This window comes from Pezoporus flaviventris, unplaced genomic scaffold (assembly GCF_033815535.1).
Source record: "Pezoporus flaviventris isolate CSIRO_AGI_PZ_B2104156 unplaced genomic scaffold, CSIRO_AGI_Pfla_v1 ptg000149l, whole genome shotgun sequence".
In the NCBI taxonomy this organism is placed as follows: Eukaryota; Metazoa; Chordata; class Aves; order Psittaciformes; family Psittacidae; genus Pezoporus; species Pezoporus flaviventris.
Window position 1 is genome coordinate 158,650 of NW_026892697.1, and position 16,976 is coordinate 175,625.

The 16,976-nt window shown below is 46.1% G+C and overlaps 2 protein-coding genes and 1 pseudogene across 2 annotated transcripts; all 3 read left to right on the forward strand.

Annotated features, from left to right (window-relative positions):
• Nucleotides 1-213: 213 nt before the first annotated feature.
• Nucleotides 214-1,148, forward strand: LOC133283047 (olfactory receptor 9G19-like; annotated as a pseudogene).
• A 9,458-nt stretch (nt 1,149-10,606) lies between these two features.
• Nucleotides 10,607-11,158, forward strand: LOC133283027 (olfactory receptor 5AS1-like; the record flags this gene model as incomplete). Its single annotated transcript, XM_061479460.1, has 1 exon — nt 10,607-11,158. A coding segment is annotated over exon 1 (552 nt), but the record flags the coding sequence as incomplete, so codon positions are not given.
• Nucleotides 11,159-15,567: 4,409 nt separating this feature from the next.
• Nucleotides 15,568-16,464, forward strand: LOC133283050 (olfactory receptor 8I2-like; the record flags this gene model as incomplete). Its single annotated transcript, XM_061479478.1, has 1 exon — nt 15,568-16,464. A coding segment is annotated over one exon (897 nt), but the record flags the coding sequence as incomplete, so codon positions are not given.
• Between the last annotated feature and the right edge of the window lie 512 nt (nt 16,465-16,976).

Genomic DNA, 16,976 nt, shown 5'->3' on the forward strand with positions numbered 1-16,976 from the left:
AAGAATAACAGGTTTAACACTGGGTTATTAATTCAGGCCCCCTATCACACTCAATGTGAAATTTACTCTGCTTTTCTCTTTCGTGTGTACAGCTGTGCTATGATACAGAGAGCAATGCCAGCACGACGGAAGCCCTTCTCTTAACCCATGATCAAGACCCCACACTGCAGCTATGAAATAGCCACTGGGATCCATGCCTCCAGTTGCTTCACCATGGAAGAGAGGAACCACAGTTCAGTCACCAGCTTCATCCTCCTGGGGCTCACCACTGACCCAAAGCTGCAGCTTCTCTTGTTCATGGTGTTCACCTTAGCCTGCATCACCACCCTCATGAGCAACATCACCCTCATAGTGGTGATATGCCATAGCTCACGCCTCCATACCCCAATGGACTTTTTCACTGGCAATTTGTCCTTCCTGGACCTCTGGTATTCCTCTGTCTACACCCCCAAGATCCTTCTAAACTGCATCTCTGAGGACAAGAGCACCTCATTTGCTGGGTGTGCTGCTCAGTTCTTTGTCTGCAGTGGCTTGGCCTGCACCGAGAGCTACCTGCTGGCAGCGATGGCCTATGACAGGTACGTGGCCATCTCCAACCCACTGCTCTATGTTGCTGCCATGACCAAGAAGCTCTGCATAGGGCTGGTGGTCACCTCCTGCCTCAGTGGCTTTGTCAACTCTACCCTCATTGCCAGCTACACGTTCACTCCCAGCTTTTGTGACTCCAGCATCATCAATGACCTCTTCTGCGACCTGCTCCACTGGCGAAGCTCTCCTGTGATGTGACAGACAGCTACCAGTCCCTCCTCTACTTCATCCTGACCTTCAACACCACCCTCCCTTCTGCACTCATCCTCAGGTCCTACATCTCCATCCCGGTTGTTATCCTGAGGATGTGCTCAACTGAGGGGCAGTGCAAAGCCTTCTCCACCTCTGCCACCCACCTCACCACCATCACCCTTTCCTATGGCTCCATCCTCTTCATTTACACTCGGCCCAGCTCCTCCTATGTGCTGGAGAGGCACAAGGTGGTCTCTGCGCTTTACATGGTGGTGACTCCCAAGCTGAACCCCTTCATCTACAGCCTAAGGAGCCAGGAGGTGAAGGAGGCACTGAAGACACTGCTGAAGAGACAGACAGCCTCCTAACAGAAGAAACCCAGGGGTTATGTCCCTAATGATGCACACAGCAAGAAGCGCACAGACCTTGTCTTGCTTGTGCCTTGCTTTGTTACTTATCACAGTCCATGCAGGAGCATAAGCTCTCCTGATCTTGAAGTGCATCATGAGGGACAGGAGATGGCACTGTGCAGACAGACCTCCTCTCCTTCCCACCTCTCCCCATATGCAATATATATCTGCGATAAAATGGGATGTTAGCAGCAGTTGGGATTGTTGCACATCACCTTTGCACTGTGCTTTATCTGAATTAAACATTCATTACTCATGCCCAAAAAAGTAGCTCAGCAGGAGCTACATGTGTCAGAGAATCATGGACAGCTTTGGGCTCAAAAGTACCTTAAGATCATCCAGTCCCAACCCCCAGTGACGGGCAGGGACACCTTCCACTACAGCAGCTTGCTCCAAGCCCCTGTTTCCAACCTGCCCTTGAACGCTGCCAGGAATGGAGCACTTACCACTGCTTTGGGCAACCAGAAGTCATGAAGTAACGTGTGCCTCTTCCTGAGCTGTCCAAGTTATTTCTTCACGATGATGCCAGCACCACAGACACACAATTCCATAGTCCTAGACTATTATCCCAATGAAATACACACATGAGCACAGGTAGAGCAGGTCAGATTAGATGAACCCATGTCAGGAAGCAGAAAGGCAACTGGGACTGACTTCAGTTGCCTGAACATTGACTATTAACACCATGGAGGGGCCCCTCGGTCTCCCTCTGAGCTTTCAGATGTTGCTCCAAAGCAGCCAAACCCTTCTGAAAGTTGCATGATGTACATGTCGAGGGCATGGCAATGTCCTGGGCCCTTCAGGACAGAGCAAATAGCACCACATATCTATATGAGGGCAACCAAACCTGACCTGGAGCATTTCACTGCATCTGTATCCTTCCCTGCAACTTAACTGGTAGTTTCCACCACCGCTTACAGGAAAACATGCAGAAAAAGGGGTTTCTTAGTTCTTCAATTATCTTTTCCTTTTCCTTTATAAAGTTTTAGTCCAACTGAAAGGAAAACTAAAACAAAGCTTTCAAGACTGTTGGGAGGAAGGATTATGAGATCTGCGGTAGTTTCATCTTCTTCAAATTTAGGTAAATAAAAGTTGAGTCATTAAATCAGAGTTTTGTGTCCCCACCTGTGCTCAGTGAAGGTGTGTTTCTGTACCTCCTTTTAGACTCATTAAATCAACCAGGTTGGAAAATTCTTCAGGCTCACCCAGTCCAACCCTTACCCCAGCACTGCCAAGGCCACCACTGACCATGGCACTGAGGGCCACATCTACACAGTGTGTGAACACTTGTAGGGATGATGACTGCAGCCCTGCCCTGGGCAGCCTGTTCCAATGCCTGAGCACCCTTTGGGGAAGGAATTGTTCCTCAGCTCCATCTAAACCTGCCCTTGTGCAGCTTGAGGCCGTTTCCTCTTGTCCTGTCTTTTGGATTAAAACAAACTGAAAATAGGTTTGAGGGGGCAGCTGATGCAGTTTGACCTCTAGGAGGCCTTCACATCCTGACTGGAATTCATTTAATCCAGAGAAAGCTATTCAGAGACGCACATACCATGGAGAGAGGGTGCATGGTACAAATCCTTCTGATGTTCAGACCTGCTCTGGACCACATCCATCCTCACCAGCTGTCCTAGGATGTAATAAAACATCCTCTTATTCCCATCCGTTCTAGAAGGGTCCTGACTATCTCATAACTAGGCAAGGAATTTTAGATGTTGAGTCAGGTGACCCCATTCCCATGTTTATTCTCCAATCCCAAATTCATAATGGTAGGAAAATCACATTTATGAAAGCCAGGCAGACATGGAGGATGGATGTAGTGGACTACAACTTGCCTCAGTTTAACAGTTTAAGAACATTTTTAACAGTTAAAGAACTAAAGAGAGACACAAATAAATCCATCCCAAGACAACTAATCACAAGAAATTCAATGTATGAAGTGTCCTTGAGGAGGCTGAAAAGTGAAGAGAAATGCAATGAGCTTCCCCAGCTCCCTTTATTAGGGGTCAAAAGCAGGAAGGGACAAAGCAACCCATTAGCAAGAACCACATGATCTGCACATGTCATGAAGACAGGGATGTGTCTTTAAAGAGAGAGTAGGACCAAGCTTGCATGGGCACAGAAAGCCCTCCAGCAGGCCCAAAATCCAGGCTTTCACAATACAAGCACTCACAGCTATTTCCATCACAAGTGATGCTGCTCACTTTGCCAAAGCAAGAAGTGGTCCCTGGGGACCAAGCACCCTTCCAGGAGTCATCAGCTTTAACAAGACCTTCTGGGGTTTACCAAGGAAGTTTCCTCATCACCACAAAAGCTTCTCAGAAAACTTGGATGTGACTTCCCTCATTCTTCATAACAAGCCATCAGAGATAATTAGCTGGGGATAACAAGAAAGAAACTTTCTTCTTTGTTACCAACAAAGTTCACTTCTACAGCTGCCTTGCTTGACAGAGATGGCTCATGGCCAAAGCCAAGGAGTTGGAGGGTCAGTGTGTAAGGCATGTTTGTGTATTAAGGACAATTTCATGGGAAAGGTTCATAGAATCCCAGCCTGGTTTGTGTTGAAAGGGCCCTTAAAGCTCCTCCAGCTCCAACCCCTGCCACGGGCAGGGACCCCTTCCACTGGAGCAGCTTGCTCCAAGCCCCTGTGTCCAACCTGCCCTTGAACACTGCCAGGGATGGGGCAGCCACAGCTTCTCTGGGCACCCTGTGCCAGCGCCTCAGCACCCTCCCAGGGAAGAGCTTCTGCCTAAGAGCTCATCTCAGTCTCCCCTCTGGCAGGTTAAAGCCATTCCCCTTGGCCTGTCCCTGCAGGCACCTGTCCTAAGCCCCTCTCCATGTTTCCTGAAACCCCTTTAGGCACAGGTTTATGTGGAAAAGTTCCTTTCTTATGGCTCTAAAAAGAGCAAACCAACACTAGTATCTTCTAGGCAATAATTTCCTATCCATCCATGCAGAATAGAAACCCCTCGTCAGGAAGTTAATATCTGCTATTAGCAACCTTTATAAAAGCAAACACACAGCCAGAATGCTGCCGACATCCATTTTGCTTTCCTATTCTGTCCAGGAAGTGATTTATGCATGCTGAGCTTTGAGGCTCTACTGCATTAGACATTATTGACCAACAGAAATGATTGAGGACAGGTTGGATGGGGCTTGGAGCAACCTGCTCTACTGGAAGGTGTCCCTGCTCATGGCAGGTGTTGGAACTGGGTGAGCTTTAAGCTCCCTTCCAACCCAAACCATTCTATTATTGTATGAAAAGCTGCTTGCACCTCCTCACTTTTGAGTGGGGTTTCTGAAGGACCCCAACACATCAGCACAGTGAGCTGATGTTTCCCATTAGACTTAAACTTACTCCTCAGGCGATGGCCTCTGTCTGCTCTGAACACAACCCACATTGTAGCTGTGTCTGCCCATCACTCTTCACTGCAAATGCAGAGAACCATCCACTTTTTCCAGAAGAAATCCCTGATATGCATGTTTAAAATAGAGCCAAGCTGAATCAAGGCCCCCAGATGCATCCTTGTCTCCATAAGGGGAACCTTCTGTGACTAATTCAGATGTGGAAACCTACAATTAGATACTACTGCTCCTTTGACCGATGTGACTCAACCCCCAAACACTGGAATGAGAAATCACGAGTGAGCTGCAGCTGGGATGGAAAATAAGCTTGGCCTGGATGGACAGATATAAGTTAATGAAGAAGTGATAAGGTAGTTCCAGACCACACTGAGAATCTTTGAGCCATGAAACAAGTTGGGCACATCTGCATACAACATATGGCCAGAAGCATGGAGCATCTGTGTCATCAGCACCAGATGGCATCGAAGGAAAATCCAACCCTGCTCAGACAGTGCCTTCGAAGGCTGTTCCCGAACCAAGTTGGGTGACTGCTTATCACAAGGAATGAAGTTACACTCTGCTTCTAGGTCAGCATGGTGGCAGCTTTCCATGGAGCAGGCCAATCCAGGAAAGCAAGACACTCAGATACATCCTATGGAAGAAATAAGTACACTACCTATGAGGAAAGAAGTAGATGGCTGAAGTAGATGGCTCTCAGTAGAAGCTGAGAGCTGGTCTTCATAAGGTTCCCCACCACCATGGTGTTGGAGATGAGTAAAACAGTTCCAAAGAGCAGCTTCTACACGTTGGGGAAGCCCAAGAGGACAAACGTGGTCACACTCAAGTGGTTTCCTCCAGCCACTCTCTTGGCAGCAGGAGACAATGAAACATGGAAAGAGGTTAAATCACTTCTCCCAGCTCACAGGAACACACAGTGCATGAGGTTAATGCAGGATTTGGGGTTTCCTTTAGGACTGCACCCAATTCCTGGGAGAGAAAACCATGATGGTTGAAGGTCCTAAATAATATATTAAAAATAATATCTTGATAAAATAATAGGCAATAGTTCGTATATGGAAAAAAATAATCTTAAAGCTTAAATCCTAAAGCTGTGGCTGCTCTGTTATGGAAAGAATTGGTCCTGCAAAACATAAGCATCTTCCCATAAGCATCCAAAGTCTTTTTAAGAAGGAGGCTTGTTTGGGATGATTTCTTTGCTGTCTGTGGGAGTTGTTCTTATTTAAGGACAAGTAAATACAATAATATCATGCCTTAATCTGCCACAAGAATTAGTGTTGCATTAAATAGTTAAGAAATCAAATTGGAGTGATTTTCTGACTCTGTAGTGATGTTTGAGTCAATTAAAGTGAGACCAGAATCCCTGAATGCAATTCCATGTACTTGTAGCTTAAAGGGAAAAACCAACCCCTTCTCATCTGAATTATTCTTGCATATATTTCTTCCTCTGTTCTTCCTTCTATTTAAAGAACATGTGTGTATATATAGATGTACACGAGATGACTGCTGTTCATGTTAACCTGAAATATGGAGGCCTTAAAAAGATGAGATGACCTTCAAATCAACATGTTGCCTGTTGAGAAATGAGCATTCCTCCTCCTTCCCCTACCACTTCACTCTTTCCATCAGCCTCTTTTCAAGCAAGATGACCATTTCTTCAGCACAATTCATCTTCTCCCTCCACCCTTCCCAAAGCAGCTTTTACTTCCCCATTCCCCAGCCTGTGCTCAGATGTTCATTGCACAAGATCCCTTGACTCACCACCAGTGCTCTTCTCATGTTGCTGGTGGGTGCCTTTGATGCAAGGACACATTGATGGCTCATTTCAACTCGGTGGACAACACAAGAGCCTTGTCCCTCTCTGATAAGGTGCCCCCCAGCCTGTCTTAGTGCTTAGAGCAAGTCCTCCTCATAGGCAGGACTCAGCATTTTCTCTTTTTGAAGTCTGTCTGATTCCACCTGCCCATTTTGGACCCAAAACTGGCCTTTGAAACAACATTTTGCATTATATGCCTCCAAATTTAAATAACCTCAGGGTGGCTTTTTACTGCTTGCAAAAGGAAGAGTGGGACTTGTTCCTTGTAGAAAAAAGCAGCTGACAGGAGCCAGGGCTTTAACACCTTCAAATGGGTTCAGAAGATCCAGCTGAAGTTGTCTACACCCACCTCAGGCAGGAGGATGAAGACAGTTGCTGTTTCCCATTGCTAAGGGCTCACACACTCAATGGCCATCTCCTCATCCTCATTCTCCTCCTTCCCCTTGTGTAGTACTTACATAAGTAAGTTGCAGATACATAAAGAGTAGACATATCAAACACACACCTTGCATCTAACACCACTGAAACCAGCCATTCTCAATACCACAGCTTGTCTAAACAAAGGGCAAAACATCACCCATCCCACATCAAATACCCACATCTTATCACACACACAAGCATGCTTTTCTCTGTGGTCTCTGCTTTACACACACATGCTGACACTGCAGGTGGCTAAAGATTGATGACTTACATTAAAAGCCAAACACAAGGGTCTCTCCTTATCTATTTATGATCTGAAGTCCAGTTACAGAAGATGAGACTCAGGCCAATGCAATCAGCAGAGCTCATTCAGATCTCTTCAGCTGGAGCAATGGAGGTGTCTGCCTTGCAGTGAGAGGCATGAACACCACCAAATCTCCCTCAACACTAAAGGGAGCTGATGGACCCAGTAAACACATAGGGGTGACATGGTGCATTCAAATGTAAGGAGATAAGTGCTTGCCCAAGGACATAGGAGATGATTCCCAAATCCAATCACTAAGTACCCAAAGAAGGGGAGGTAGCTCCTACCCAGCATTTGCTCAGTTGCTTTTAAACCAGTTTTAACTACAATGAAAGCAGCTCCAGCTGAGAGTGGGGAGCTAAAGCCATTAGGAGCTCCTCAGCAGGAATGCCAGAAGCCAGGCACCTCATTGCCTGCTCATCATGACCCAGCAGGAAGACGCATTGCAATGCTGGCTGCTGCTTCTGCTTCCTAGAACCTCACTTGGTGTTTCTTCTGCTCTCATGATCAGATGATAACACCATTGAAGGCAATGGCAGCTCTTAGCCACAGCAAACCACTGGTTTCATTAAACATACACAACAAGGAGCAAAAAGCTTTCGGTTTTGAGAGCAGCAGCTCCAATGTGAAGCCACAATGAGCAGAGCGATAGGGTTGTAACCACAGACTTGTGTTTTCAAGCCATTAACTGTTCATGTTCCTATTTAAACACTTGGTGATGATGAAGGAGAGACCAGCTGGACATAAAGCCATTGATTATTCTTGTAGAAGGCACGTATTCTTAGTGCCTCTTTTTGCCTTCATGTTGTTCTTTTCAATAATCTTAAAATTATGTATTTTTCTTCTTTTCTAAATTTGATTGAGAGTTATTTCTCCCTCTGTTATATTGATATTCCCACTTCACAAGCCTTGGTTTTAGCCCAGTACTCAATGGGGAAGAAAGACATTCAAAACCACACAGAAATCCTTTTCTACCCTCCTCCAGTGCATCTCCCCGACTGTCAGTCTGGTGCCTTCCAGCAGAAAAACAGGTTGACATTGAAAACATTTAAAGCCACCTGTGTACTTCTCCTTCTTCCTTTCCCACACTTTCATAGCTTGGTTTTCTCGCCTGATTGCTCCATCCTTTGTCTTTTCTAAATGTCTGGGACAAGGTTATCATTTAATATTTCCCCTAAGGGTTTTATAATGTCTCTTCATCTAGGAGAAGCATTCAGGACACACCAGCACTCAGGATTCTTCAGATGAAGACTGGGAAATATGACTTCATCCTGATATATCCACAAATCAGCAATGTAGAACAATGCTTTTGACCAAACTATTGTACAATCACTAGTCAAGTGTATGGAAATAAATGCATGTGATAGAAAGGACTCCCCATGACCAGTGCAAACCATCCACACAGAGGATACTTTGTTGTGCTTGTTTTCAGCTCCCTCCAATGCAATATTAGATGATCCCTGTGGAAGTAAAGGGCTTCCTCAGGGAAACACTGAAAGGAAGAGGTATGTGATAGATGGGGAAATACAGAGCAAACTGTCCTGGGCCTGTCTTCCTGGGTAGGTCTCTGCAGGAGAACTGGTCTTGGAGGTGTTGATGCAGCCAGAAGGAGTTTGGGGAGAGAGGACTTGAGAGGTTGTTTTGCTGATCAAGTCAAACTAATTATCCGATGGAGGAGGGTCCTTTGGGAGAACAGTTTGCACAGCACAAGCCTCTGAGGTAATGCCTCCTGTGAGATAAAACCCCTCCACCAGCCAGCCTGGAGCATCCTGCTCCCCAGCAACTCTCCTTCAACCTATCGCATGGTCTCCAGGAGGAGCTGCAGGCACTGCATCCACCACCACCTTCCTCTTTAACCAAGCAGGTACAAAAGGATTTGATGGGTGGTGGGTCCAGTTTGACTCTGGGCGTGCTGCCTCTCATATGCTTGATGGCATGTTGAATTTCACTGTTCTTCAGGGTCTGTATTGATAGGGCAAGGGGTGATGGGTTTAAACTGAAACAGGGAAATTCAGGTTGGAGATTAGGAAGATGTTCTTCTTTGTGAGGGTGCTGAGGCACTGGCACAGGGTGCCCAGAGAAACTGTGGCTGCCCCATCCCTGGCAGTGTTCATGGCCATGTTGGATAAAGGGGCTTGGGGGCTTGGGGCAAGCTGCTCTAGTGGAAGGGGTCCCTTCCCATGGCAGTGGGTTGGGGCTGGGTGAGCTTTAATTTCCCTTCAACCCAAAGAGCTCTATGATAGCCCATGGTGTGAATAAAAGTGCCCTAGTTCATGGTAGCTTTGCTTCAAACCCAACCCCCCCTCCCCCCCGCCCCCATTCCTGACCCTATGCACAAGTGATTTAGGGTTATTTTAGTAGCTATGTAGCCATTCATAGACGGATATTCCATCAGATAATTCATATGCAGAGGTATTGAATGGCAGCGATGATAATATCCAAGCTAAAGCCTTAAAATTTTGGTTTATATGTCATATATTTAACACCTCCAGGTGGATATTTGGGTTGGTCATAGCACGCTCAATACAATCAAAGCAAAAGCTCTGCTGGAACCAAGACCACTGCTTTCCCTTAACCTTATGCAGGGTGGGGGTTCTTCAGAAGCAAATAAGCTTAGAACTTAAATGAAAGAAAATTTCAAGTACTTGTCTTTCTGTTGTGATGAAAAGGATCCACCCCAACTAATGAAGCTATAGAAGAGCACTCATCCAGTTGGAAATATACAAAAGAGAGAGAAAAGAATTCCTTAAAATTCCCAGAAATAAAGAAAATACAAAAAAAGAGAAAAGAAATTCCTTAAAATTCCCAGAAGTCAGTGAAGAAAATACAGCATCTTTTCTGTTTTCCACATTTTGTGATGTATTTATTTGATTTTACTGTATTATACTTTGATGGACATGATGATTCTCAGTGTATCAGTTGTGCAGTGTATATCAATCATGGTAGAATTATTCTCTTTTAATTTCAGGTTGTGTAATGAGCTCCTTCACTTCTTTGACTCCAGACCTTGAGCTACAGACAGAAATACACCATTACAAATACACCATTTTCCATTGCATTTACTTTATGGATTAAACTCCAACTAAACTTCCACATTATTTCTCTCATAGGGGTGTATTTCACTGATTCCTTTCATTTCAATCCAAATCCATCAACTTGTTGAAATGACGGATACAGGAAACCTCACGGTTCTCTCCAGCTTCATCCTCTTGGGTTTCTCTGATGCCCCAGCGCTACAAACCACCATCTTCACAGTCTTCTTATCCCTCTATGTTTTCATGGTGCTGGGGAACCTGACGATGATCCTGCTGATCAACACTGACCCTCACCTCCATCCCCATGTACTTCTTCCTGACCCACTTATCTTGCATAGATTTTTGCCTTTCCTCCGCTATCATTCCAAAAGCTCTGGAGACCTTCCTGCTGGGGAGAAGCCACATCTCCTTTTGGGGTTGCTTTGCCCAGATGTATATTTTCGTGGCTCTGGCTATCTGTGAGTGCTTCCTCTATGGGGTAATGGCTTACGACCGATACACAGCTGTGTGCAAGCCCCTGCTCTACACCACTACCATGACCAGGGCGCGTTGCTATGGCATGATGGTGCTGGTGTACACCATCGGGTTCCTCACCTCCCTGATGCACATCACGCTGGCAGGAAGGTTGTCATTCTGTCAGGCCAGGAGCATCAACCACTTCTTCTGTGAGATGCCCACCCTCCTGCAGCTCTCCTGCTCAGACACAAGCACAAATGAGGTCTTGCTTTTTTACAACACTGTGTTTAACGTCATGGGCCCTCTCCTGATGATCCTGGTTTCCTACACCTACATCCTCCACACTGTCCTGCAGATCCCTTTGGCCACAAGGAGGCTGAAGGTCTTCTCTACCTGCACCTCCCACTTGGCTGCCATCACCATCTTCTACGCGCCCGGGATCCTCACCTACGTCCAGCCTCATGAGGCATCCTCATGGGATCAGGCAAAGCTGGTGTCGCTGTGTTACTCCATCCTCACCCCAACCCTCAACCCCCTCATCTACAGCTTGAGGAACAAGGAGGTGAAGGGGGCTCTGAGAAGGCTGTGGGAGCAAAAACTGCTGCCACATCTATGCAGGGTTTGAAAGCACGTTTGGAGCCCTTCAGTACTGTGGAGGTAAGGAAGGAATATGTGGAATATGTGATTATGGAATTGAGCATTACTGGCCATTATTGGTCATTATTGCTCACTACTGGTCATTTTTTTATTAAAAAACCCCATGTTTTTACTGGTGAGTTGAGGTGAGTGACACTGTACCTTTTCTGTTTTTGAGGAAGGATCCAGGTAACGGTTAGATGGGAGAGGAGCAGTGTTCCATGTCAGCAGGTCTTTTCCATATATATATATATATGTATATATATATAAACAAGTCTGCAGATTTGTTGATGAAGGCTACTGGCTCACAATACTTCTCTAAATATCTTTGAAAATAGCATTGTACTGTAAGTCTAGTAGAGTACTGCCTACTGGTTGTGAGTTAAGACATAGACCTGTTGGAGAGGGTCCAGCGGAGGGCCACAAAAATTATTAGAGGGATGGAGCACCTCTGCTATGAGGAATGGCAGACACAGCTGGGGTTGTTCAGCCTGGAGAAGACAGGGGAGACCTTACTGCAGCCTTTCAGTTCTTAAAAGGGGCCTATAAGGAAGATGGGGAGAGACTTCTTAGCAGGACCTGTTGTGATGAGGAGTAATGGTTTAACCTAAAGGAGGGGCAATTCGGGCTGGGTAAGAGGAAAAAATTCTTAAGAAGGAGGGTGGTAAAGTACTGGCAAAGGTTGCCCAGAGAGGTGGTGGATGTGTCATCCCTGGAGACACTGAAGGCCAGGCTGGACGCAATTCTGGATAACCTGGTCTAGTTGAAGTTCTCCCAGCTCATTGAAGGAGGGTTGGACTAGATGACCTTTGAAGGTCCCTTCCAACCCAAACTATTCTATGATCCGATTACAGATAAGGAGATCACAAAGCAAGTGCAGGTTGTGGAGAACCAGCACAAGGAATGGTTCTCTTCAAACAGGTTCAGGTGGTTTTAAGCGAGGCCTGAGCCTTCAGTAATTCATCCAAATAAGTATCAGCTCTTCAATAGCAGGACTGAGACAGCACCATGTGTTTTGTGTTTAAATTGTGCTAAATGAAAGTAGTGCCCACAAACAGGAGGCTCAGCCTTGAGGTAAGGCAGTGACCATTGTCTCCATTGCCTACTTCATAAGCATGTTCTCGGTGATGAACTGAGGGTAGAACCAAAGGGTTTGATACAGCTGTGGTGTCCCCAGCACAAGGAGGACATGGAGCTGCTAGAGCAAGTCCAGAGGAGGCAATGAGGATGGGCAGGGGCTGGAGCTCCTCCCATATGGAGCCAGGCTGGGAACATTGGGGCTGTTAATCCTGGAGAAGAGAAGCTGCGTGGAGACCTCAGAGCAGCTCCCAGTGTCCGAAGGAGGCTACAAGAAACCTGCAGGAGGGGCTTTGGCCAAGGGCCTGTAGGGACAGGCCAAGGAGAATGGCTTTAACCTGCCAGAGGGGAGACTGAGATGAGTTCTTAGGCAGAACCTCTTCCCTGTGAGGGTGCTGAGGTGCTGGCACAGGGTGCCCAGAGAAGCTGTGTCTGCCCCATCCCTGGAAATGTTCAAGGCCAGGTTGGACACAGGGGCTTGGAGCAAGCTGCTCTAGTGGAAGGTGTCCCTGCTTGTGGCAGGGGTTGGAGCTGGATGAGCTTTAAGGTCCCTTTCAACACAAACCAAGCTGCAATTCTAAGAAATAAAGCTCTGACAGTCTGCTGGTCAACAAAGCCTTTGTGCTAAATGGGGACGAGTCATATCTGAGCCTCTGCTCTGCTGGGAATTTAAGTAGGGGTGCAAAGAGCCTGAGTGCTGTTAGGAGGGAGGATTTGGGGTCTTCCTCTCCCCTGAACACCCAAGGTGCTGCTGGCCTGGGTCCCTTGATGAAGCTTTGGAGCAAATGCAGTACCCAGCTGTCTGCATCTGGGACTTCAAGCTGGGACAGTAATGGAAGCATTTCTGATTGAAAAGTAAAGGCATTTGCATCAAAATGAAAAAGAAGTTGTGCTTTTATTTTTCCTTCTAAGTAACAGCATGAACTGAGATAAAGGAGAGCTGGATTTCACCTACACAGAGGGTTGAACACTTCCAAGAGTGCTTTTCAAGAGGTAATCTTGTTTTTGAATACGGATATGACACACTACATATTGCTATGTACTAAACCAGGTTTGGGGATTTTTGAAGGCTGGATAAAACTCTTAAAGGGGCTGATATTTTTCAAATAAGACCTTCTGGTGCCATTAATTTTAAAACTTGTTGGGTGTATCCTGACCTGGCTCTTGGGAGCCCTTTGGGCTGACCCTTGCCTGGTCTGACAGCTCCCTGGCGGTTAATGTGTAATCCCCTGACTTGTTTTACCCCTGGCTCTGTGAATACCACAGCTCCCTTCAATGCAATATTAGATGAACCCTGTGGATGTAAAGGGCTTCCTCAGGGAAACACTGAAAGGAAGAGGTATGTGATAGATGGGGAAATACAAAGCAAACTGTCCTGGGCCTGTCTTCCTGGATAGGTCTCTACAGGAGAACTGGTCTTGGAGGTGTTGATTCAGCCAGAAGGAGTTTGGGGACAGAGGAATTGAGAGGTTGTTTTGCTGATCAAGTCAAACTAATTATCCGATGGAGGAGGGTCCTTTGGGAGAACAGTTTGCACAACACAAGCCTCTGAGGTAATGCCTCCTGTGAGATAAAACCCCTCCACCAGCCAGCCTGGAGCATCCTGCTCGCAGGCATCTCTCCTTCAACCCATCGCATGGTCTCCAGGAGGAGCTGCAGGCACTGCATCCACCACCACCTTCCTCTTTAACCAAGCAGGTACAAAAGGGTTTGATGGGTGGTGGGTCCAGTTTGACCCTGGTCATGCTACCTCTCCCATGCTTTGATGGCATGTTGAATTTCACTGTTCTTCAGGGACTGTATTGATAGGGCAAGGGGTGATGGGTTTAAACTAAAACAGAGAAATTCAGGTTTGAGTTAAGGAAGTTCTTCCCTGTGAGGGTGCTGAGGCACTGGCACAGGGTGCCCAGAGAAGCTGTGGCTGCCCCATCCTTGTCAGTGTTCATGGCCAGGTTGGACACAGCGGCTTGGAGCAAGTTGCTCCAGTGGAAGGCATCCCTGCCCATGGCAGGGCTTGGAGCTGGGTGAGCTTTAACCTCCCTTTAACCCAAAACATTGTCTTATATCCGATGATGAGAATAAAAGTGCCCTAGTATGGGGTAGGTTTGATTCAAAAACACCAACCTTCCTGAACCCATCTACAACTAATTTAGCGATATTTTAGCATGAGAATATCCAAGCTAAAGCCTTAAAAATTTGATTTATATATGGTATATTTTGTATTTTACACTCTTAGATGGATATTTGGGTTGGTCATAGGAAGCTCACTGCAATCCCAGCAAAGCTCTGCTAGAGCTAAGACCACTGTATTCCCTTAACTTTATGCAGGGTGGGGGTTCTTGGCAGGAGGCTGGGACTGGATGAGTTTTAAGGCCCCTTCAACCCAAAGCATTCTATGATATTATGTGGTGTGAATAAACGTGCACTAGTACGGGGTAGCTTTGCTTCAAAAACCCACGTTCCTGACCCCATCTACAACAGATTTAGGGGTATTTTAGCACTAATGTAGCCATTCATAGATTGATATTCCATCAAGTAATTCATCTGCAGAGGAATTGAATTGTGGAGAATATCCAAGCTAAAGCCTTAAAATTTTGGTTTATATATTTTGTATTTTACACCCTTAGGTGCATATTTGAGTTGGTCATAGGCAGCTCACTGCAATCACAGGAAAGCTCTGCTAGAGCTAAGACCACTGCTTTCCCTTAATATTATGCAGGGTGGGAGTCCCTCAAAAGCAGATAAACTTAGAACTTAAAGCAAATTTCAAGTACATGGCTTTGTGTTGTGATGAAAAGGATGCAGCACAAGTAATGAATCTACAGAAGAGCACTGATCCACTCTGAAAAATACAGAAAAAGAGAGAAAAAAAGGTCCTTAAAATTCCCAGAAATCAGAAAAGACAAAATGTTTTCTGTTTTTCACATTTGTGGACGTACTAATTTGATTTTATTGCATTACATTTGGATAGACATGATGTTTCCCAGTGTTTCATTAGTGCAGTGTATATCAATCATCGTAGAATTATTCTCTTTTAATTTCAGGTTGTGTAATGAGCTCATTCACCTCTTTGACTTCAGATCTTGGGCTACACACAGAAATACACCATTACAAATACACCATTTTCCATTGCATTTACTTTGTGGATTATACTCCAACTAAACTTCCACATTATTTATCTCTAAGGCATGTATTTCACTGATTCCTTTCATTTCAATCCAAATCCATCAACTTGTTGAAATGACAGATACAGGAAACCTCACGGTTCTCTCCAGCTTCATCCTCTTGGGTTTCTCTGATGCCCCAGAGCTACAAACCACCATCTTCACAGTCTTCTTATCCCTCTATGTTTTAATGGTGCTGGGGAACGTGACGATGATCCTGCTGATCAACACTGACCCCCACCTCAACATCCCCATGTACTTCTTCCTGAGCCACTTATCTTGCATGGATGTTTGCCTTTCCTCTGCTATCATCCCAAAAGCTCTGGAGACCTTCCTGCTGGGGAGAAGCCACATCTCCTTTTGGGGTTGCTTTGCCCAGATGTATATTTTCGTGGCTCTGGGTATCTGTGAGTGCTTCCTCCTTGGGGTAATGGCTTATGACCGATACACAGCTGTGTGCAAGCCCCTGCTCTACACCATTGCCATGACCAGGGCGCGTTGCTATGGCATGATGGTGCTGGTGTACACCATCGGGTTCCTCACCTCCCTGGTGCACATCACGCTGGCAGGGAGGTTGTCCTTCTGTCAGGCCAGGAGCATCAACCACTTCTTCTGTGAGCTGCCCACCCTCCTGCAGATCTCTTGCTCAGACACCCACAGAAACAAGTTTGTGTTGGTGTCCAGTGTTACGTTTAATGCTGTGGTCTCTCTCCTGATGATCCTGGTGTCCTACACCTACATCCTCCACACCGTCCTGCAGATCCCTTTGGCCACGAGGAGGCTGAAGGTCTTCTCTACCTGTGCCTCCCACTTGGCTGCCATCACCATCTTCTACGCACCCGGGATCCTCACCTATGTCCAGCCTCATGAGGCATCTTCATGGGATCAGGCAAAGCTGGTGTCGCTGTGTTACTCCATCCTCACCCCAACCCTCAACCCCCTCATCTACAGCCTGAGGAACAAGGAGGTGAAGGGGGCTCTGAGGAGGCTGTGGGAGCGAAAGCTGCTGCCACATCTATGCAGGGTTTGAAAGCACATTTGGAGTTCTTCAGTACTGTGGAGGTAAGGAAGGAATATGTGGAATATGTGATTATGGAATTGATCATTACTGGCCATTATTGGTCATTATTGCTCACCACTGGTCATTATTAGAGATAAGGAGATCACACAGCAAGTGCAGGGCATGGATAAACAGCACAACAAATTGTTGTCTTTAAACACCTTCAGGTGTTTGTAAGCGTGACCTGAGCCTTCAATAATTAATTCAAATAAGTATCAGCTCTTCAATAGCACACCTGAGACCCCACCATGGTGTTTTGTGTCTAAATAGTCCTAAATGAAAGTAGTGCCCACAAAAAAGAGGCTCATCCTTGATTTAAGGCAGTGACCACTGTCTCCATTGCCTGGTGATACTTGTTCATCCCAAACGAGCTTGAAGACCTGAGGGACAGACCAACGGTTCAATACAGCTCTGGTATCCCCTGCAGTTCTGATACAGTTTTCGTGTCTATAGAATCT